At 35.4% G+C, this 24,148-nt stretch overlaps 1 protein-coding gene across 3 annotated transcripts in view; it reads left to right on the forward strand.

The window, feature by feature from the left end:
- Positions 1–23,226, forward strand: part of KHDRBS3 (KH RNA binding domain containing, signal transduction associated 3) — a 93,353-nt gene extending 70,127 nt beyond the window's left edge. For 2 of the 3 annotated variants that reach the window (XM_065628883.1, XM_065628884.1), the window contains 3 exons: positions 1,503–1,585; positions 15,868–15,926; positions 19,236–19,768. In XM_065628883.1, the coding sequence (XP_065484955.1) occupies positions 1,503–1,585; positions 15,868–15,926; positions 19,236–19,327 (234 nt within the window). In that variant the 3' untranslated portion in view covers positions 19,328–19,768. Of the gene's footprint in view, positions 1–1,502; positions 1,586–15,867; positions 15,927–19,235; positions 19,769–20,759; positions 20,817–22,627 lie in introns of those variants that run through there. The other variant, XR_010605790.1, reaches the window with a different exon arrangement.
- The last annotated feature ends 922 nt before the right edge of the window (positions 23,227–24,148 follow it).

Below are 24,148 nucleotides of genomic sequence, written 5' to 3' on the forward strand. Positions count from 1 at the left end.
GGAAAAATCCTTGTTCTTTCTTCCAGACCTGTAAAGAGATGGTCACTCATTTGCACTGGGAAATATACAACCTTCTACTAATCGTTGCTGGGAAACAATCACGTTCACTAATCTAGCGGTGGTGGGGTGGCATTGGTGTGCAGATTGCCTGATTTTCCATATAAGCAATTTCAAATAACTGGAAAGATGCTCAAAACCCTCTTAGCAAATTGAGTTTCCTGTCAGTCGTTTTGAGGATGTCGCTGGTTTCTGCTGTAGAAAGCTTTCTTTGCAACATCTAGAAAGCTGTCGGATTCCATTCATTGGAGGTGTTTTCTACTAGAGTTGGACAATCCATCATTTGTCATCCCCACCTAGTTGATACTGCTGGTTGGTTTTGTTTTCTGTCATGGCTGAAAGATTCTTAAAGGTTCCTTTTCCTGGGAAGGAGTTGGTTCTTTCATGAGACTTTATCCTTATGTTGTCAGGGTTTGATACACACTTCTGCAAAAAACACCATATATAAGGTGATGCCTGATTTTTTCATTTCTCTGGGTCCCTGTATCTTCAAAGTGTCTTCTCATTAGGTCATTCTCATCTGGCAAAGCTGGACAAGATACTCCTAGGCACATCCATTGACGTCTTTGGCATATTTGGATTTAATTTGGATATTAGAATTTCCTAGGAATCAGTACAGTGGAAATGCCGTTTCTACTTCTCATGCATTTAGCTCAGTTAAATTTATTATGGAATGAAACAATAAATTGGTGGCAGTTCTTTGGATTTCCATGGTTCATCCTTCTCTGGGAAAACACAGCAAAACTTTTTATCTTCCACTTCTGTATGGCTTGTAGCTGGAGTTAGTGGTTTGTTGAACTTGATATTCAAATCCAGCGCTGTTTTGGGAATAGTCTTACTTCAGTGTATACTTCACCAGTATGGATAACGTGGGAAGAGTAAGAAATCCTTACTTTTAGCTTCTTAAAGGATGCTAAACACCCATAAGTTGAAGAGTATACAGCAAGCGTTCAAAGAAGCAAACCCATCATTCTTAAAAGTCTTTTCTGTAGGGAATTTTTTTCTCATCCATATTCTACATAGAATATTGAATTTCTTGTCCAGAAATAAATCAGCTACATAAGTCGGTTGCACAATATTTTTCAGATGGTTTGATTCCTGCGATGCTTCTCAGAGCTCTCTTGAAGATCAGTAGCTCACTTATCTCAAATTCAAGTATGCAGAGATATGAAGCATTTGTTCTGTCTCTGCACAAGCCAGTGTTAACTAAAAAAAAAATCTTTTTGGAACCACATTGCCAATAGTTCGAAATACCATTAAAGTGATTATAGTCTTAGATGTGTGTGGCCTCTTAAATGGAAGTAGTCTCTGTTACTATCATTACAATTTTTTTAAAGTTGTATGTATGTCATATATGTATTGTCTTTAATCTTTAGAACCAGGTTACTCCTTTGTTTGTGGAGTGTGCGTATGGTTAATATTACCTTTCTTTCATGTCACTTCAGGACTATGATGATGGTTATGGAACTGCTTATGATGAACAAAGCTACGATTCCTATGATAACAGCTATAGCACTCAAGCACAAAGGTAAGTCTCCAGATCCACTGTATTTGCATTTTTCAATATTCTACAGCTGGAAAGTTAGTTTTACTTAAACATTTTTTCAATTTAAACAGCAAAAGTGTTATAAGAGGCTTATTACAAATAACTTCTAGTGTTGCCTCTGTCACATAAGTAAAAAAGTAAAGTTACTGAGTGATTGAAAAGAAACAGAAATGAGAACTTGAAACAAAGAGTTTTAGTTAATGCCAAATCATAAATCCGTAGGTTTTCAAAAGTTCAGGAAAATTTAATTCAGATTCACTTCACAGGGTAGGGACAGGGAGGAGAAAGGAGGAAAAAATGTTATAAAAGGTATTAAATCATCTGAAACACAGTTGGTTGCATTTTCTTACTACTAAATCATGGTTGTATTCCAGTGGTTTACTTTTATTTGGCTGTAAAAAAAAAAAAAAAAAAGCACATGGTTTAGTTTGGTTTACTCCTTTGTGGAATTCTTTTTGTGACAAATTTGAAGCTTTTGCCATTTCCAGTCCTTCCTCCACTTCATTCCCAACAGGATTTTTAAGCACTTCTGATTTATTTTCTCAAAACTTTGCTTTCTTCAAAGGCATCGCTCTTTGAAAATTCCATGAATTAGAAGGAATACTAATGTGTTCCAATGATGGGGAAAAATGCCACGAAGTACAAACTGCTTGTGTTAGTTGGTATTTGAACTTAAGGGCAAATATGATACATTATTTAGCAGCTTGGCCGATCATCCCACTATTAGGAACTTTTAATGTGCATGTCTGGAAAGGACCTTCTGTGCACCTTTTACTGAGCTTTAATTTATTCTCTTTTTCTCTTAGACCAAACATTCATAATTTGAGCAGCAGTAGATTTTGTAATGTCATTGAGAATTTCTTGAAAGTTTTATGGCAGTAAACTTCAAATGGTCAAAACAAGAATGTTGAGAAAATGGTGAAATAAACCCAAAAGCTCTATTTCTGTGTGACTGCTTTGGTTGTTTGGGGTGATTAGAGCTTCAAACCTTGCCCTCTGGGAAAAAGATGACAATAGGAAAAGGAGATAATGGTGGATATTGTGATGTTGATAAATAGATACTGATTAGACTGTTTCACCTTTTGAATATTTAAGATGTTTTTAGCATGTGTCCTTACCTAAAATAGTACAGAATGGTTCACAGCAAAGTTGAGAACAAAGCTGTTTGCACCTGACATCTGCTTTGCTGTAGCGTTGACACACCCAGCTTAAATTTTGTGGTATAAATGAATATTTTCCTGTGTCTGACAATTTAGTCAATGTGAAAAAGCTTAGTGAAAAGTTCAAATGTCATTATGGTTGAGAACTCACAGAATGAAAATACCTTTGTGTCTTATACTTGGCTCCTGCAGAGTCTTGTAAGCTACTGAAAACTGATAAAAATAATCTGACTTTAGAAACCAGCAGTGTAGGACCTTCCAAATAGGAGACTTTGTAGGATGTTACATTTAGAGAGCAGCTGCTAGTAATCGACTTTTTTCCAAAAATAAGATTACCAAAATAGTTCTCAACTTTTATGTTGGTAATTCTGTTCTATTTTACTGCTTCTAGTGTTGGTAAATGGGTTTATTGCACACAAACATTTGGACTTCGTTACAAAGTCATTTGCCTGAGTCAAAACTAAACATTACTTGGATTAGATTTTTTTTCCATGTTGAGGTCTTCACCAAGATATTTTTCCTTTGAACTAAAATTAGCAAAAAGTAAATCTCCCAAAAAATTGCTCTTGCAAAGCACTAATAGATAAGAATATCTATAATATCCTTAGATATTATTTGTACAGATGCTTAGCGCAGTCTGGAAGGAGATACTTCATAAAATGATTGCTCTGCTTTGTATTTTACCTATAAATTCACAATAGAGGTATGGTTAGATTTTGTTGAATTCATTATCTTCTGAATGATTACTTCATTTTTTTAATTTTAGTAAGTGCTGCATGGTAAAAGACAACAAGAAATTATTCACTTGCATGTTTCTCACAGGGTATCAACACTCATTTTCTGGCTTGGCAAAAAAGATTTTTAGGATTGTATTGGCAGGCAAGAAGTAATAACTATAAACAGCCATCTGAGCTACCTAGAACAGCATTCCTATCTTTAATCTGAATATCAAATGGTACCCCATATTGCAAAATGTCGTTCTGTAACCACTAAGAGAGACTCATCATATTTAGGTGCATTACAATGTCCTTACTGTGAAGGAAATTAGGGAAAAGTGTATTGTTTTCATAGGTTAGCCTTACATCATTCTTGATACTTTGCCCTTATAAAGCACGGAAAGAAAATACATTTGCGCATTGAGGGCATTCACGTGTTTAAAATGCATCACTTAGTGACTAGCGTGTGTAAATAACTTTTTTCTTTTGTAAGTTGAAAGTAGTAGTAATCTTTAAAATAATTACAGATATTTTGGGGAATCTAGATCGTGGTGTACTGGGACTCAGATTTTATAGAAATTTAGATTGTTTAGATGTTTGTTTCTCTTCCCAGCAGATTATTCAGTAATAATCTTAAAAAACAATAGCATTTCTGGTAAGTGTTCTGATATTAATTTCTCTAGAAGATGGTGATATTAATGATAATGTATATTGAAGAGGAAATTTGATAAATATCTAGTAAACTGAAAAGATGGGTTTGCTGATTAAATTATTTTTAGTAGTTCTTCAGTATATGAACCCTCTTCCTGCACCTTGTAAAACCTGGTTAATCTTCAAGTGAACATTGTGTGTACAATATGCATGTGTGATACAGTGGAGACAGTTGAAAAACTCATTTGTTTTTTAAAGTTTTTGCTTATTTTAGCAATTCCTCTGAAGATGGAAATTCTCCAAATTTGACCATTCAGTACAGCACAGCATGACTCTCCTGTATTGGTCTTTTTTGACGTTTCTAGTGTATTTCCCAGAAATGGCCAAATCTGAGATGTCCTAGGATGGATGATGCGTTCACTTTTGAAGAACAGCATGTTGTGTATTTTTGTGTGCGTTAATGTAGCTGAGACTTTGTGTGTCTCTGCAAACAGTTCTTCCTTTCTATAACCTAACTGCTCACTGCTACCAAATCATGGGTGTTTAAAAGTTTAATGGCATTTTATTTGACACTGTGAGACTGTGTCCTTGCTCGTGCTTCACAATCTGAAGCTTCAGTTAAAACCTGTCACAGCACTAATAAGAAGAGAAAGATCAGAGTTTTTTACAAGTTCTCATCTATCTTAATGCCCTGTAATCCTATAAAAAGTAGTTCCCCTTTAAAATATCATCTTACCCACAGTTGTTTGTTCGTGCAATAAAGCCCCAAATAGTGCTTCAGGATATTTTTAACAGAATTTTTTATGGTCAAAATACTTGAAAAATATCCCTTGGAGCTGTATGGAACTTGAGTAGGTATCTTAACTGATTTTTAGAAGAGAGATAACAAAATTATATGTATAGTTTTCTGCAGGGGATTGTTAGATGATATTTTTACTGGTATAAACTGGGATGGTTAATCGACTCGACTGTTCATTATTGTTATTAAAAAAAAAGGCAATCTAAAATTAATTTTAAAAAAATGTCTGAGTTTCTGAAAATCAAAGGCTGGCATACTTAAAGCAGCCAAGACATTTTTACCTTTATAGAGCGTAATGAACATGGTCAAAGGCTCTGATCATTCATGGTCAATACTCAGCGCCTTGGGAAGGAGAGCAGCAAGGCGAGGCTCAATGTTACTCTGTCATGCAGGGCAGATTTTCAGTAGTTCCTTCAAAATGTCTTCTATATACATATGTAGTCATTTAACATGTGCAGTTGTATGCTAAATACCTCTTTGGGATCTTATAGTAGAACGTGACTTCAAGTGTGAAACCCCACGCTCCTGGTGGCTGGTGCAGAGGAGAATATTGTGGAGGAAGCAGGAGCATTTCGTTCTTCATTTAATTTTGTAGATCAGTTTAAACATTTTCAGCATGAAGAAAAACTCTATTCACTTTAAGCCTCTGAAATATGTTTCAAATTGAGCAAAAGTGCTTTTGTCCCTTAGTGGCTTCCGTACATGATCCGCACAAGTGTTTGTGAAGACAATAATAGGGCAAAGGGAAATGGATGCTAATAAATCAATTGGCACTGTCAGTTCACTCTTTAATGTTCTCTAGAATACATAAGATTTATCACGGAGGAATTGTAGAATAATGGTAGTGTATGGAAGCTGAGTCCACCAGGGAGATGTACTACATCATTCGGATTTAGCGCTGCCATCTGCTTAATAGCACTGAGATGACTACAGAGGTACTTATGATCAACCATTCATAGCAGTGACAGATGCTGCGGAGAGTTAACACGCCAGAGAACGAGGTTTCTTATTAAAATTCAGATTATGTGACAAGGTTGCCAAGGAAGGGGGCTGGGTTCGTTACCTCTCCAACAGCATTAAAGGTTTACTCTGTGCTTTTGAGTTGACTATCAAGAGAGAATGGCTAACGCAGTTACTGTAGCACAAGAAGAAATGTGGACGACCCCATCTGTCTGCTTCATGGCACTCAGAAGTTCCAAATAACTTCTTTAGGCTTGTCTGCTAGCATTTAAAACTGGATACTTCTTTTCCTAGAAAAAAACAAAACACCTTTATCTTCTTTGTTTTTACCTAGAACAGAGATCAACAGTCTCAACTATAAAAAGAATAATTTGTATAACTATGTGCCTGTGTCCATCATTCATGTAGTAATGTAGCCCTTCTGTGTTTAATTAGATTTTGCAGTTTAAAAGCTGGCTTAGGTGTTCAGTCTTGGTGATCTCACCTTCACTCCATTGCAGGAGAAATTAATCTAAACACTGATATAAAAGGGGAAATATTAGGACTTAAGGTAATTGCTGGGGTCGCCTGCAGTTTTCTGGAATGCTTTCTGGTTTCTGCAGTTATTAATGCTCTAGATTTCTCTCTGTAACAACCATTGTGCCATTGGTTTAAACACAGTGTTTCTCAGTTGCTCTTGGATATCCAACAATAATTGCTACCATGTCAAGTTATACTAAAATGTGATACATCCAAATACCTGTAAATTGCCTGTTAAACCTTAGAGCCATCCAGTCAAGCTAATCTGAATTGAGACAACTGGCAAATTCTCCTTACTATACCTATGTTTATTCAGTGCATCTAGTTCACTCTGTGTTTATTGGTTAATGCATTGGGAAGTGAGAAGTACATGCTGCAACTTTATTTTAAATTATTTATCTAAAAGCATAAAGAGAACTGCTCATCTGGTAATCCCGAAGCGTGTTAAAAACGCAGCATTGCAAATGCCATGCAGCAAGGCTTTATTCTTTACTGTTTGTTTTGACAGTGACTGATTCAAGATGTAAAATTTCTTTAAAGTAGGGAAGACTATGGTTTTGAGAGGTTTGAGGAAATTTGCGTTTCATAGGTTATGGTAGTTACTGAAGAACTAAGTAACGGGATGTCAGTTTGAAAAGGGGACTTAAAAAGCACACCACAGTTTGAAATCCAGCAGTGGCCATTGTTCAGCGATGCCTAAATAATACAACTAAATTGGTTTCCTAAAATCCTTCAAATCTCTAAATCCCTAATTTTGTGCCACACCAGGGGCATCTCAGTTCTGAGAGAAGCTGATTCCTAGCGTGTAGTTCTTGGCAAGACCATTTTCCACTAGGAACTCGAATTTCAGGTGCATTCTGAACCTGTGCTTAGTAGTCATAGAAAAGATTACAACATTACTGTTTATAAGAGGAGGATTTTCATTAAAAGCTGAGTGTGCGGATTTGTAATTGGCTTATGAAGGTGTTGCTATTGGTATTTGAAAGTTAATTGCTAACATTTTGTTTGTGATGTTCAGTGTTTTAAATTTACATTGTTAAGTTTGTCAGCAATCATGCATTTCCAGGATGTATAAATATGCATTATATGCAAAACAGTGCCTGTTACTGTAGCTTTTCAAGATGCAATTCTCTCTATTTTAATGCTAGTAGCTGTTTGTATTTCATGCTCTGACTTATAAATCAAATTAATCCACAGCAGTTTGATTTCTGGAGATAGTAAAAATGGCTAGTATTTCACAATTGTTGTTGCTTACGAACACCTGGTATGTGCGATCTTATTGGAGATTATAATTCTGTGCAAATAAAGACTCAAAAGCATTAGCATAAACAAGCTAATCTATCTTTTAACTGAAAATCCCTGCCATGTGGTTTCCTGCTTAATTTTTATGTTCATATTACTGGAAGAGATCACTTTACGCAGTTTTCCAGATCTAGTTATTCAGGTTTAGATACATGTTTTCCTTTTTTGTTACCTGTTAAAATGTGAAAAGTTAAAATATTCAGAAGTGCCCTGATAGCAAAGACAGTTTTAATTGTAAGTCTACAGTATATATTTATTTTTTTTGTTACAGAAATTTTGTCTGAAACCTCAGTAAACAGGAATAAGACTAAGGCAATTCATGTGTAATGATGGAAAAAACACAAGTATATCACATGGTGCACTCATTAAAAAAAACGTTTTTGGAATCCTTGTCATGTTGACATTAGTAGATAAGTTCACTATTTAAGAGATGTTAGGATTACTTTTCATTCGTACTCATTACACTTAGTAAAATGCTTTTTAGGTACAAAAAATATTTTGGTTTTCTTCATGGCTTTGCTATTAAATTTAATTAAGACCTGTTGGAAAAAACTTATATGGAGGTGTTGTAGTACTACAAAAAGCAGTAACATGAATTTTAAAATATTTGAGGATTTAAAAAAAAGGACTTATTTAACAAAATTAGTATTCATTTTGTGTGATTGTTTTAATTTTACATAGGTGATTGTACAGCACCTTAAACTAGGTGGTTGAGTTACCACAATATAATTAAAGAGGATTAGTATTTGACAGCATTTAAGATTTTTTTCCTTCACTGATTACACAGGTGAAAACTTGAGAAAAGGACAGGTCAGAGAGGATCTTTTAAGAATTCCATAACAGGAAGAAAAACGCATTAGCAGTGAATATTTTTGAAATATTGAATGCTATATTGTAGTTATTAATGGTAACTTGTGGAATTAGTCATAGCTTTTAAAATATCTTAATTATATGAGGGCTTCAATTTAATTACAATATGTTTTAAAAAAAGGTACTTTAAGCTTGGATGAGAGCAGTAACAAAGAGGAAGGAGAGGATCCAGTCACTAGGCCTCAGCAGGTCGCTGCAGCAATGCTGCTGGATAGATGGTCTTTGGAGACAGCACTTGGATAATCAGGCTTCCAAGTCTTACAAATTAAAGTTATTCAGTTAGAAATAACATTTCAAATGTCTTCTACAGTAATTAACTTTCTCCCAGTTTCATTAAGAGGCACCAAGATAAGGAAGAAGGACTACATAGTCTCTCTGGCTAGAGAAGGGACAGCATCATAAATTCACACTTGCAGCAGATAGTGAAGAATATATAGAGAGAAGATTTATTTTTATGCAGTGTTGAGAAGGAGCTTCACTGGAAACTCACACTTGGAAGCCAATATTAGTTGCATGAGAGGCTTGAGAAGTCAGGCTTCACCGGTTCAGAACATAATTTTGTCACAAAACACCTTATTGTAGGTGAAGATCTGATGCTGTTTTGCTGGTCGACAGTCAACGTAGTATGTCTGCAGTAATTGAAAATTGCAGTTTTCTGTCTTAGACTATCCTGTGGTATTTGGTTTGCTTTGAAGGGAAGAGAAATCTTGTCTCCTTCTGTTTGTGAGGAAATACATATTCAATTGGACAACTTTAGAAAAGGGAGATGGTTGCAAGGAGACTTCAAAATGATCTTGTTTCTCCTCCTTGTATTTTATTTTAGTAGAAATACTGGGAGCTGTAAATTGTACTTGTAAGCACAATTTTAGCATCGTTCAGTTTACAGACAATGAAAAATATACTTTAGTAACCATCAGAACTTGAGGTTTATCATGGTGTAATTGTCAGGTGGAATGTGTTTGGAATGTACATGTTGATATTATAAAAGTAATAGACACTACATGAGCCCAGCAAACAAGTATTAGCAGTTAAGTGGATTGGATTATCTTTAATACAAGAGGAAGAGATCTACAGTATCCTACTTGGACAGGCAGGGCTAAAACCTGGAAAAATCTCAAACATTGTAGAGCATTGCTTTGAGATCTGTCAGATGCTTTCGATTATGCAACCGTAAAAACAGTTAAATATAATCTGTCTTTAGCCAAATACATTCCTTGATGACACTTCTACTATTTTTGAATTACAATTGTATAAACCTTGGATGGCGTGATTTTTTTTTCTTTCTTTCAAATTCTCTTCGGTTTCCACTGATGAGTAAGGGTATCAGATTTATAGCAAACTGATGAAAGTTGTACCGTTCCTTCAATAAATTAGAACGACAAGGTATGATGTATATCTTACCGAGTTGTATTTCTAATGACGGAATGGTGACATACCGTCTGTGCATTATTTGTGGATGCTGATGTATTGGAGACAGTGTTCTCTTGTACTCCAGTCTCTGACAAGAACATCATCTCAGATCTCTGACATCATCTTATGCAGGACTCAAGAGGGATAACTAAGAAATATATGGAATAAAACCCACAGCTCTTTCCAGTATTGCAATGGATAGTCTAAAGATTTTGACTGACACCTGTCAGATCTTCATTATTCTCTGCTGCTTCCACTGTCCTGAGTAGTCTGGACTGTTTGGAGGGAAAAGAAAAAAACACATATTTTGCCAAAGTTCATGTTGGTTCACATCTCTGTTCTCAGTTCCGCGTTTGGAACACATTTGGTACACACTGAAGTTTAGTTTCCACTGTCTAGTTCACTTCCCCCAAACTGCTTTGCAAACCAGACGTATGTGATGTGGGGATGGCTAGGCCTGGTTCTAATTCACAAGCCAAACCAAAATGCTGACGTTGGCACAGCCTGAGTTTTTAGTTTGTTCCGCTGGTGTTTTCTTGCTTGACGTAGCGAATTTTTGGCGTTTTATTTAGCATTTCTCAAGTTTAGGAATGAATTGTTGCTGTATTCTGTAGTTTCAAGGCCAGTCTGCAGGTCCCTGCTGCTGTTTCTGAAGGGATGTCTTATTTGTGCTGTGTACGTCAGTCACCTCTGGTACTTGCCATTTACCTTTCCTGTTCTGAGAGATGGGAAATGAGAGTGAAATGGGGGGGCGGGGAAAGACTGAGTTCACAGACACCCATAACTGGACACTTCAGATGGTAAAACTGTTAGCTTTAGGGAAATGTGTAGAGTTCTGCTAGAAATATGTAGACAGACATAGTTCTGTGCCTGGTAGGTAGCACCAGAATAAAGATGCCTCTAAGGGCATTTCACTGTTCTACAGAAGTGAATTTTATTACAATTCCCTACATAAAAAGTGATTTCTAAATAGTGATATCTAAGGGAATCCTTGAGGGGGCACTCTGGTCATCTTTTAGGATTACAGGAAATAGATTTGTTATTTGTATTATCCATATGAGAGTACAATAGGATTTAATTTAAGGAAGATTGCATCATTTTTTCCTTATTTTATGAAGCTTTCGTATACAGGTCTCTGCTTTCTGAGATCATTCTTTTACAGACAAACCAAGATGCAGGGAGGACAGTATGTATGAAAGAAGCTTCTGCTAAGAAGTATTGGAACTGGGTATTAAATAAAAATTTGTCTGAAAGATGCAAGAAGAGAGTTGTATCTCTTCTTGATATCTGTTTCTATGCTATCCTGCTGTAATCTGGGTTACACAATATGGTATTCTAATGACCCAAAGAAGCATTAAGAACAGATACTCAACTCAATTATGAGGATATGAGAAACTTGACTACTGTGATGGTTATCTTGACAATAACATTTGGGGATGCTCTTCTTCCTGTTTACTGTTGACAGATATACTTTTTGAGATACTTTTTGATGTAAGTTGAGTGTGAAGATCTGGTATGAGTCATAAAGAGGCATGTCCTTGTAGAAAATTTCTGTTCAGATGTGATCATATCGGTGAGGATCTATCGTAGAAGACCTCTTGCTGGAGAGATGCTCATTTGTTCTTGCACTTTACTGGTCTGTGCAACCTCTATGTGGAAGGACGAAGATGATAAATATGGAGCTGCTCTTATCAGGAAAGATGAGTCACTTTCTGAATCTGCCCTGGCTTCTGTCTAAAGGGATCAGTCCCAAAGTTACTTATGATACCAATATTTGAAAGGGAAAGCAGATTTTTTTCTTTTTTTTCCTAGTAAGCATTACTAGAAGCTGAACTGTTTGCAAAAGCTGTTTTTCATCACTGAAGAGGAAGAAAGTATCAGTTCACTCAGTGCTTAAACCTGGTAACCAGGCTTGTCAGTACCTAAAACTGGGCTTTTCCAGTAAACCAGAAGTTTTTAATCAGAGGCCTTTTACTCTCCCCTTAGCAATCAGGCTCCCTGCCATATGGCTGTTGCTTCAAACACAAAAATGCCATAATGCTGATTCTAAAAGATGCCTGTATCAAATCTAAAGAGCTGTGGCAATCACATTCATTAATCACAATATATTTTGACTACTTTTATTCATTTTTTGGAAATAGAACAGAACACTTCCACTGTGTGGTTGACATGCCTGTCCTATGATTGTCCCCAAAACATAATAATGACCTATTTTGATATCTTCATGAGTGTTAGGTTGAAAAATCTAGCATTCTGTTGATATTTGTACCAAGAGAACATTCCAACATCTCCAAACAAGCTAATAGTTAATATAGTATAAAAGGTAATATAGTTCCTTAAGACTTAACCATCGTGTCAAGAGCAGTTACTGCTATTTGTTTTTTTTTTTAATAAAGATTTGTCTTCTATTATAGTTCATCAAGATATTTTCAGAAACAATCAGCTTAGCAGAAAAGCCTGTGAAATTCAGGTCATATTCCACAAGACCTTTGAAGGCTTATGTTGAATACCTCTAAATTAAAGTATTTTAAGACACTTCTCGCAGTATAGTGGTTTTAGAAAAATGTCAAGAAGCTTCTTGGTCTTCTGTTTTACCAGATAAAAAAGCTCCTCTAAGGCTGTACATCATCAGTGATGCAGTGCTAAAATCTGAGGTTGCTCCTCTCAGGCTATTTCTTGGACGGAGAAAACAGGCATTTCCCCCTGGCCTTATTTAAACTATTTAAGCTTCACTTTACACGTCCTCTAAGCCTTGTCGGATTAATGCCCAGCCCTCAGCAATTAGAAACTACATACTTCTTAAGTTTATTGTTGTTAGCTAATCCTCCCATACCATCAGGTTGTTCCACATTTTTATGTTGACATGCAAAATCGAAGCATTTTTTTCTTCGCTACCTCTGTCTTCTCCGTTGTCAGCCCAAAGGCATTGTGCCAGAATGGCAATACAGAAGAAAATAAAGAACAGTAGATACAGCAAGGGCTCTATATATACAAAAAAGTCTGATTTATACCTAATACTCCAGTGTTGATTGCACCTGTGCTGTTTACTTGATGGGTAGGAAAATGCTTGAAAACTCACCTGACTCACCATGTAATGCAATTATCCATCTACAGAGCAGACACCACCAAATTTTCAGATACCACCCCCATCTGCTGCTAGGGAAAACTACTTGCAGAGAACTGGAGAAGTAAGGAAAAAAGAACAACAGACAGTTGAAGGAAATGGCCTCAAGAAGACATTTCACATCTTGAAACATATGAACTCAAACCAGATTCAAGGTCTAGTCTTGCTGGGTGAGAAAGGAAGGGATCCACATAATGTTTTTACCTTGTCCTGAAAGAAGGGAGGTACATGAGGTAAAAAAGAAAATGAACCTGGTTTGGGGCTGTTATTCTCCTTTCTATGAGAGGAAATTAAAAGAATAGGAAGAAGAGTTTCCAGAATAAATCCATTAATAGGAAATATAGAGTTCAAGTAGTCTTCAGTCAGAATGCTAGGATGCCAGAGAATGTATATAAAAAGATATAAATGATAAGGATGCTTTTAAAACAAAAATGGACGTGATTTCTCACAAATAACTAAATTTCTCACAATAGAATTGACCTCTACTTTCTCAGTTAATGAGTTCAAATATACAATTTACAAAGGAGTTTATTGCAGGTTCCTTTGACTAGTTTTCCTTTTAGTGGGTGATTGAAGAAAATACAGTTCTGTAAGCTGCAACTTCATCTACAGTACTAGATTTTTCTGGAAATCTCCCCCAAAAAAGTCAGATATCTTGTTTTTAACTGAATTCCATGGGCTATTCAGACTGTTACCAATGAAACAAGCCAAAAAAATGTGGGTTTTTTTTACCCAGAACTCCTTACATCTATCTGTCTGTACCCTTTTCTTTGGGTCATAGTTGAAGTTGTCTCGTCTGAAGTTTTTTGTTTGTTTAACATGCAGTTGAATTGAGGGAGCGTTGCCACTGTTCTTAGAGCAAAAATCCAAGTGCTCGGAGTAGAAAGTATCGCACTAGACAACACGACTTCACGTTGTAACTTGTACTTTTTGGAAAGAATATTACTTTTGAAGAGTTTGTCCGTTAATAAAGATATGGGTCATGTTACTCTTTCAGTATAAGTAAAAGATTTTTCCTTTCTGATGTTTATTCATTTTGCGGTTTACATGAGTCATTTTTTGTTTAATAGATATTTTCGGTCTATGAAATGAAACCCTGCGAAAGTCATTCTGACAGGACTGATGGATTTTGGGATAGGGCTCAGCTGCTCTAGGATTCTACGCTTGATGACAACCTTAAACTAAATAATCAAGTACTGTGTGGAAGGATAGTTGAATGTCAGTTTTAAGTTGGCTGTCAGAATAAAGATTGTTTTATCATTGGCTGCTGTGGGCAAAATGATGTTCTATCTCATGCTTCAACTTCACCCCTGTTGTTCTGGGATCCTCATCGCATGGACTGACAAACCACAGATAACATTAAGGTTGGATACAGATAATTTTTTATGGGTCTCCATAGTGCATTCTGGTTAAGATGTAGTTGAGGAAGCCTTATACTAGCAATAACAAATATTCATCCATGCTTTTTAGATACACGTTTGCGCACACACCAGAACTTTATTCTGAACAGGATTATTTTGTGGGATTTAAAACCAGTTAAAAACACAAACAAAGAAAAAAAAATCTTTGCCTTGTGTCCGTTTAGAATGATTGTGGTGTATTATTTGTTTTATATTAATGCTTTACCTGCTAATTCATGTTAAGCCTATAAATGGCCTTTTCTCACAGGTTTCTATTTTGTTAGCAATCAATCTAATGTTAGAAACATTTTGTCAATATTAGTAATTACTTGCTAGTGATCAGATATTACAGTGATTTCCTTCTCACTCAGAATGAAATGACTTGTAGCATCAGTTTGTATTTTCCAAATATCATCAGCCCTGGGCCTGGCTGTGATTAAAGAGAAAAGGAAAGAAACAATTAAGACACTGTCTTTCAATGCCCTGCAAACATGTCTAATACACGTTTGTTCCATCAGTTATATAAAAGACTATACATAGCCCTACTTATATGACATATGAAAGCATAGTGGAAAAATAATATGTAATAAGGCTTCTCCTTCAGTTTCTGCTCAGTGGTCTTAATAGTCACAGAATCATTTTGGTTGGAAAAGGCCTTTAAGATCATCCAAATAAAAATGCCGTCATGAAATAGACTGTTTTGGGCCATGGTTATGGTATTCATACATGCTTTTGAATTCTAATAACTGCAGATTTCTGCTTTCAACTCTGAAGTTCCTGTTGTTGTCTGCCTGTAAAAATGGTAACACTTGCATTTGTGTGCAGGTATCTTGTTTTGAAGACATTGGAACCTGTACATGTATAGAAACTATATAACCCTCTGATCAACAGGTTGCTTGTCCATTATTGAATTTTTATCAGCAAATTTCGAGATGCAAAGACAAAATAGTAGGCAGCAGTAGATAATGAAAAGAAGCTTATAAGACAAAGGAATTGGGTTCAGTAACTACAAGTCCTACTCTTCTTTCAGTGGGACTTCTATGATCTTAAAGCTTCCCATCTATAAGTACAATTGTATAAATATAAATTCTCACATCCATATCTAACACTGTGTACGAGGGGCTCAGTGATTAAAAAAAAAATCCTAAATGGGCCTAAATATGGTTTATTTTATTAATGAACAAACAGGACCTCAGCTGTCATTGCGTCACATGGATGCTTATGTTTCTTACCTCATGGCGTAGATCCTTTAAACTTTCTTCTTTTCAAAGGTAGAATGTGTAATGAGTTTTGCTTCTTAAAACGTAACTGCTTTGTTTCTTTTTTCTTTCCTGCTTCCTTCCTCCCATCCAGTGGAGCAGATTACTATGATTATGGCCACGGACTGAGTGAAGAGACGTACGACTCTTATGGTGAGTGGTTTTATGAGCTGAATGACTACAGTAGTAGACTCTTGAAAAAACCTAATCAAAAGAAGGATTTCCATAAGGCAGGTTTCAGTTCTGCAGTGGGTAACAGCTGCTCAGGGATTCCTGCTCTGTCACAGGGCTCCTCATGTGGTTACTGAGAAAAACACTGAAGGAGGTTCCTGTGGTCTGTTAGCTAACAGAGTCATGGGGAACTAATATCAAAGAAATAAAAATAAAATCTAAATCATGCTGCAAGTACCCTTTTTGTGACACATTCAAAGAGATTTAAGGAGAAATATGGGGGTGTTAGGGCCTTTTTTCAGGAGCTGTTTCCAGCTGAAAGCAAACGCTTCTAATGTGGCACAACTGGCATTAAAAGTTGGTGCATGGTAAGAACACGCCGAAGTTCTCCGTTGAATCAGGGCCTAATTGGGTGCATTTTGGACTTGTATGGTCTTTTTGTATTAGTTCATTTTCATACATCAGTCTTGTCAAATTAAGCAGGCAGTCATCATGTAAAGGTTATGAAAGTATTTTAGGTAGTTAACAGACATGAGGGCAGTGGGTTACTCGTACGGAGACAAAACAACGCATAATGAAGCAAAAAACACATTAGTGGTAAAGATCACATTTTTTTAAGCTAGAAATGTGTTAGTGACAGGTTTAATTAAAGAAATCTGTTACAGATTAGAAGCATAAAGCATGTTAAAAGGCACCTTCGCTTAAAGGATAAATGTTAAATCTCTGGCTAGAGATCAGAGAAGTATAATCTAGATCACTCAAATCTCCAACATTTGGGGATTGTAAGTAAGTAGCGTAAGGGTTGTGATTCTGGGTAATGGATGCTTCAGTGATTTTTTAGTGCTCTGCTTAAAATTTTCTATGGTGAACTCCATTTGGAAGAGCTTTCTGCTGAAAACTAAAATGACCTCAACAAAGTTGTTGTGATTAAGGCACCTAATATAGAAGTTTGCTCAATATCATCTGCTTAAACTAATTATTTTGCTTAAGGGGAAAGTCAGTTCATCAAAAGAAGAGGTCATATGAAATTCCTCTGTTCCTCAGCACTTTCAATTGGTCTTGATAGATATATAGCTTAAATCTGTATTTGAGCATTAAAATAAGCTGCCATTATAAGCCTGATATTTGTAAGACTATTTCATGAAAGCAAAATTGATGGGGGAGAAAAATGTATGAAATGGCTTAATGTAGATAGAGTTGACTGATGGGGGGAAATATGGATTGCAGTATTTAAGGTTGAAAAATATGGATTTTTCATTGCTTTTGCATTTAAAATTGGTTTTCTCTTTATCAAAGCCAAGCTACTCAGAATATTAAGTGATGTATTTACTCAAGTTGAGAGGAAAACTATAAATACCTTGAATGATTATGGGTTACAGCCACTGAAATTTTTGCACATACAAATAAATAGTTACACACTTTTTCTTAACTAACTGACCCTTAAGTACAACCTTAAATGCAGAGTTAGATACTAATAATCATTCTTACAGTATGTAAAGAACATTAGGTGCCTCGGACTAAAATTCAGAAGACTGCTTAGTGAGCAGATAGTTGCCCAGTGCTGGCCAGGAGGGAACATTCCCAGCAAAAACCTGAACTTTTCCTCCCCTGAGAAGCTCAGGTGCCAATCTGGAGGATGTAGGAAGAATATCAGCATTTTTAGGATTCAGAGCCCTGAATGGCACCAAAAAGAAAACTGATAAAAAGGAAGGTGACTCTTTACCCTACTGATTTGTCCAGTTGCTTGAAAAGAAGCAAGTATTCCCCTTAAGCTATAACCAAAACTGATTTTTCACATTTCAACTGTTCCTTGCAGTAGTGTTTAAAAGCTAGACTAGTTTTAATTCTTACCCCTCAGCCAGCTTCCTTTACTGCTAGGCTAGGTTTTTTTTCCTTGCTTAATATAAGCAGCACAAGAGGTTACTTCTCATGTATTAATATATTATTCTGTTACCAGATTCCTGTAGAACTTGCCTGAGGTGCAAGTTTAATTCTTTCAGCCTTATGCCAAATTTGAACTTGTTCCTTTTATCTCCTGGGCAAATGTTCTGGCCACACAGGTATGATATATAACCCAGACTCTGCAGGCAAGCACCTACATCTTTAAAAATAAAGGAGCTAAGATGAAACTTCAATGAAGGGACTGTGAAACTGGACCCTTGACTTATGGGATTGTCACCTGATTTCAGATATCTGCTGTCTGAGGAAGTTATCCTTCCATTCAAAGTAGTACAGGGGCTATTTGTTGTCTTTTTTTTTTTAATCGGCTAGGAAGACAGAAAGTGATGCCTACATTGTAGATTACCATAACTAGTTATTTGGATTCCACCCTTAGTTTCTGAATTGCATTGGGTTCACTCGGACACCCGTCTGCTTAGGGCAGAGCAATTCTCCAAATGTAGATAGGGAAGCACGTACACTGGTTTCAGGTGTGTTTCTGTTTGGGGTTTTTGTTGTTCTTTTCTCTCAGGGGCAGTACTCAGATTCATTTACTTAAAGTGTACTTAAATACTATTGCATTAAACTCTGCGTTTGCTCCTGTCTCTTTTGTTGTGAATGCACGGCACAGTAGATCTGATTCTCATTAAGATAATACTTTTTTACTTTTCATTAATATTTACTACCTCTAAAATCTGGTAGGATTATGAAGCATTAAATATAGCACAAGCTTTTCACAAACTTACTTTGTTTTCAAAATTCAAACAAGCAATCTCCCTCGCCCTTTTAATTTTTTCATAATCTGCCTTCTATTTCTTGCATCTTAGAGGAAGCGTATGTTCACAGTGAAGTCAAATATAGCCCCTGTATTATTAGAAGCCACAGGTGTTTGTAGTGAAACTTGAGGCTTTTCACTATTGGATTGCGTATTCGAATTAAGCCTAGATTGGTACTGATGCAAATAAACTTGATTCTGAGGGCAGCTTGTTTGCTTTTATGTAATTCATCTCCTCTGTTCGTTTCATCTTAGCATAATTATTTGTAGGTCTGCCGCTATAGCTGGCACTTCTGTGTATTTACAACAAGCAAGTCCAGCTGAATGCCAGAGCCCTGAATCTCTTTGCCGTTACCCTGTCACGCTCCCTGCTGTTATGTGCTGAAAAAGCATCGTGGGGTAGCTCATAAGGATGTTTTGTACCCAGATTTTTTCGGTTCAAGTGTTAGACTCCACTTTGTGCACCTTGCTTTCAGTAAATACAATGTCATAATCTAATTCTCGATTAATAAGGAAAAAAATGAGTACGGCATCTGAGAATATTGGAAGGGGTCTAACTGTATTTTCCCTTCTTGTAGGGCAAGAAGAATGGACCAACTCAAGACACAAGGCACCTTCTGCAAGGACAACGAAAGGAGTCTACAGAGACCAGCCATATGCCAGATACTGATTGTACTGTCTGATGTTGTGAAATATCCAATCTCCACCAGTCCTGTATACTGTTCAAAGTAATTTTTTCTATGAACAATCCCTTTTTATTAAATTGAAGCGCTTAAAATTCTGAATGGATGGACTGAACTTAAAATATTTTGTTGAGAGAACAACCTGGACATAAAGATATGTAAAACAAGGAACTTTGTTATTTCCAAACTGTATTTGAACAAATAGGTGATCAGAAAGAATAACCTTTGATTAACTAGTGTTAAACAAAAAATAGGTTTACTAAATATGTTAGTCCATTCTTTTAACATAAGCGTAACCTTTTATTTTAAAGGTTTTCAACAACTTAGTTTTTAGTTTTTATTTTCAGCCATTTGCTAGTTATTCTCTTTGCAAACATGCGTAAAAAGGGAAGCAAATTACAAATGCAAATAATGTGGTATTTTGTAACTCAAGTCATGAAATGTTCTGTAGTGTTAAGCAAAGTTTTACCCTTGCTTGATACTAAATAAACTTTTGAAAGAAAATCAGTGTGTGTGACCTTAATTTTATGCTTTATCTTATAATAAAACAACATAAATAGTAGTAAACAGGGAGAAATACTTTTAACAGTGATCAGCATAAAAGGCTCATATTAAACACTGCGCAACTTCTTTAAAAAAATTGTATAAACCTAAATGTATATATATATATACTCATAGTAGATATAAATGCTGTTTAAAGTATCCAAATGGTATGGATCTGCTTGAGTGCCACATTAAATCAAATTATTTTTGTTAAAAATGCTTTAAAATAGCTAATGAATTTTCTGAAAAAGATGTGACTAGTTTTCATCTTGTTGAGCATTTTTTCACTAGTGCAACTTTGGAATTTTTATGAGAATTTTGGCATGTTAATGACCACCTCGCTCCGTGCTGGAAGCAATAAACCCAAAGCTTTTAAAGACTTTCTGACTTGACTAATTGAGGTCGCTTTCGTCAGAGGCAGAGGATGTGTAACCCTTAAAACGGTCTTCATTTGCAAAGGTAAATAAATCAAATAAGATTTTAATCTCACTTAATTTATCTTAATATCACCAATAAAAACAGGGAGGCTACACCTTAGAAAGTTTCATTTTAGAATGTAGGAAAGACTTTAAGGACACCTAAATTCTCATTTTAAAACGTATAATTTGTGTTAGTAATCTAAAAAGCCTTAGCTTAGCTAGTTAAATTTGGACAAACTATGCCCTATTAAACAACTGTAAAACCTCATAACCAATACTTTGTAATATATTATTCTTTCCATAAATTCTAGTAACTTAAACATTACAAATGTTATCTAAAGCTTTTTTGTTAATCATTATGTATATATTATAGTTTGATTTATTATTGTTCTTTTAGTTTTTATTTGAAAGTCTTTGAAATTGAGTAAAAATACCTTTTTTTTTTTTCTCTTGTCAGGAAACCCACCTCCTTGGACAGCCAAGAGAACAAAAACCTTACTCTTCCGATGCTTTGGTAGGTATCTTTATTCATCTGTGAAATTATTAGAGAAATAACAGAGCTTTTGATGAGGTCCTTAATTCTTTTTACACAGGGCTTTAATTTATATCACGATTACAGGTACTGAGCTGGAGGCCAGCAAAAATCAGTGGCTATGTATGCTCGGATTGTGTATATTTTACATAGAACATATTTTTTTCTTTATTTCCTATTTGGAATGGTAATTCCACCTGCTAACCTCGTGATCTCAGTGCCTTTAGCTGACTTGACTTAGATAAATAGAGCTCCATACTTAGAAATATTGCATACGTTGCACTGCCTCTGTATACTACAGTAAATTTAAGAGACTCCTGTCACAGGCTAAAGGAACTTTTTGTGCATACAAGTTGGCTTTATAACAATTTTGAGAGTATTTTAAAGATTTAAAGCAAAGAACTCTTTTAAGGTTAGGAGAGCTTGGAGATTTCTGCATTTAGAGCTCAAAGAGTAAAATTCGATACCAGCTGCCAGAACTGCTATGGCAAAACTGAGTGTAGAAATATATATTTTTTTAAATATTTATAATGGAATTGGCTAAACTTCTATTTTCTGTTCACATCTTAAATCATGTAATATGATGAGTTACGTAAGTCATAACAAGCTTTCATTTGAAAATGTGTTTTATATTAACCGTATATAATGAAAGTTGATGGGTTAAAACTCAAATATCTAGTAGCAGAGATGGCTAGTAGACGAATAAGTTAATCAGAAGTAAATTGAATATTCTGTAATATTTATCCACCTTTTTTATGCCATCTTTCCTTAGTGCCTCCTCTATGGAGGATGAATGTATCAGCGGACATTTGTGCCAATTTTTGTCTACTCTGAAGTCCTATAAACTCTTCAGTTGTTCCAGGTCCCCTCTTGGTGTGGGAGGGAAAAAACGAGTGTGTCCCTGTCAAATCATGCAGGGGTTGTTTGGATGCACAGTTGTGTGGCCATTTAGTTGTGGCCCATCTTGGCAGAAACCTTAACCATTTTAGTCCAATTTTATTTGTTTTTTTTTCCTAATGAGCTGCAAGATCTAAATTTGATACATCTAGGAAAAAGTCTGCATATATTGAGAATCATAGTGGTATGAATTTTAAATCCATTAAGTCTTCCTTCTTCCAGTGCTCCACATTGATACATCTTATTTCTCTTAAGAAAATGTGTTTTAATACCTCTTTAAAAAAAAATACATTGTATCAGTTCTCATGTCCTATACATTAAGCTACCACAGTTCCAACAGCTGGTATTAGATATTCTTAGAAACTACATATTTGCAGTATAGAACTTCTCTTGACAGTTCCTGAAATAACATGCACGAGCATTGTGTTCTGCTGGTGCATTTCTGGTTTGGTTTGCTTTTTTCTTTAGGGTAATCTGTGCAAAGAAATCTGTTAGGTTTTGAAGAGAAGGAAAAATAATCTAAAAAAGACCTCTAAACTAAAAAAAAAAAAAAATCTATGTAGAAGGCAGCCTTTCTTTTATTGTAACTAATCTAGGAGTGTTTATCCATTCTGATAGGATTTTGTGTTCTGACACTGTCAATTTCTGTGTGTTACTGGTCAAACAAGTAATGTTAATGATAATAATTAACCATATCATTAATTTGCCTTTGTTGAACTTTATCACATTTGCACTGAATTTCAATGATAGCAGTTCCTGCAATGATTTCTATAAATCTGCATACATGTATTATATGAGTAATTGCCTGATCCCACTGCTCATAATCTGACAGCCTTCAGACAATTCATGGTTGCTAAGTCTCAGGATATGTACAAATAAATTTTGCTCTTTTTCAGGAACTTCTGCCATGTTAATTACGGACTGCTTAGAGCATTGTACTTACCCGTGCGCCTCGCCAGCAATGAGACAGGCTGCGGAGTATGAAAACCCTCTTCTGTATTTCTTGTATTAAAGCCTTAAAGTGTATATTATACACTTTTTAAAATGTATATTTAAACTCTTAATTGTTTAGTGATGCAAGTGTTTTATTTGGAGCTCAATAAAGAATTTTCATCTAAGTTCCTGTTACAAAGCAATAATGCAGCCTCATGTTCATTTAGTAATTCTTTTTAGCCTTATGCAGCAAGTGTAAGAGAGAATGTGCGAAGTGTCATAACTAGAATTTAAATGCTTTTGGAAATAGTTTGTCTAATGTATGAGCAACATGGATGAGTTAAAATGAAGACTGGGTGGTTTTTGCTGAAGCTTTTCTTAATAGCTAATTATGAACAGGTCTTCTCAAAACAAGACTCTTGGGTAGAAGTGATACTCCAACATCCATTTCCTTCAGAAACTTGTATAACATGGAAGTGTTTTAATCCCTGTCAATTATACTGTGCTGCTTATTCTCTTTCACTTGGTGTTTCATGCATAGAACTGTTTTCTCTAATATACAGTCACAGGTTTTCTAGTAGTAGTCTTGGATGAGGCTTTTACACCTTGATAAACCTTGTATCTAACAGTCAAGTTTTCTCAGTGCTTTCTCTGTTTTATATTAATTGTGATTGTGATAATTTGTAACAGAAATAAAATTCCGATAATTTAATTTCTTGTGTTCTTTTTTCTTAAATACTGCTTGCAAAGTATGAGTGTCCCATGCTTCAGTTTTGTTTCCATCAGATGTGTATTTTTTTCACTGAATCTCAAATTCATCCCAAGAAAATTTGGTTCTCGTTTGTTTTATTTTGAAAATAAGCAATATCATTTAATAGCTTCACACCAAATGCCTGCTTTTCAACATATATTCATAACTTCTAACACTGTATACTATTGAAGAATCATTTTGAAATTTATGGATGTGGAGAAAATTAAGATTTTCTGTTAACCCTGGCACTGATCAAAGTGGCTTGAGTAACACATCATGTTTAAGAGATGAAAGAATCTTTAACAGTATTAAAAAAAAGTCTAATTTTAACCTTCAAATATTTAAGATGATTTTATCAGTTAATCTCAGAATCGCAAAAGACTTTCCCTGCCATCATCTCTCTGGTGTAAGACAGCACCTAACATTTTTAATGCTAGCCAAGTATAAAAATTCCATATAGATACTGGGGGGGCAATTTAGATAAGCAGAATGCAATTTCACTTGCTGTAATTTGGACCGGACATCAGGATTTACTGACACAATCTCATTTGAGGAGTGCTGTGAACTATTGAAGGAGTGAAGTTTCAAGCCTTCCACTCTGGAGTTATGAAAAACAGAGCTTCTTCATGTCAATACTAAAATATTTTGCTAGTATGACTTAATTTGTGACTGTCGAAGCTATCTAGCAAATCCAGGTTTGGTTTGTTTTGGTTTTTTTTTTTGAGATCTTGTC

This window comes from Caloenas nicobarica, chromosome 2, assembly GCF_036013445.1.
Source record: "Caloenas nicobarica isolate bCalNic1 chromosome 2, bCalNic1.hap1, whole genome shotgun sequence".
Lineage (NCBI taxonomy): Eukaryota > Metazoa > Chordata > Aves > Columbiformes > Columbidae > Caloenas > Caloenas nicobarica.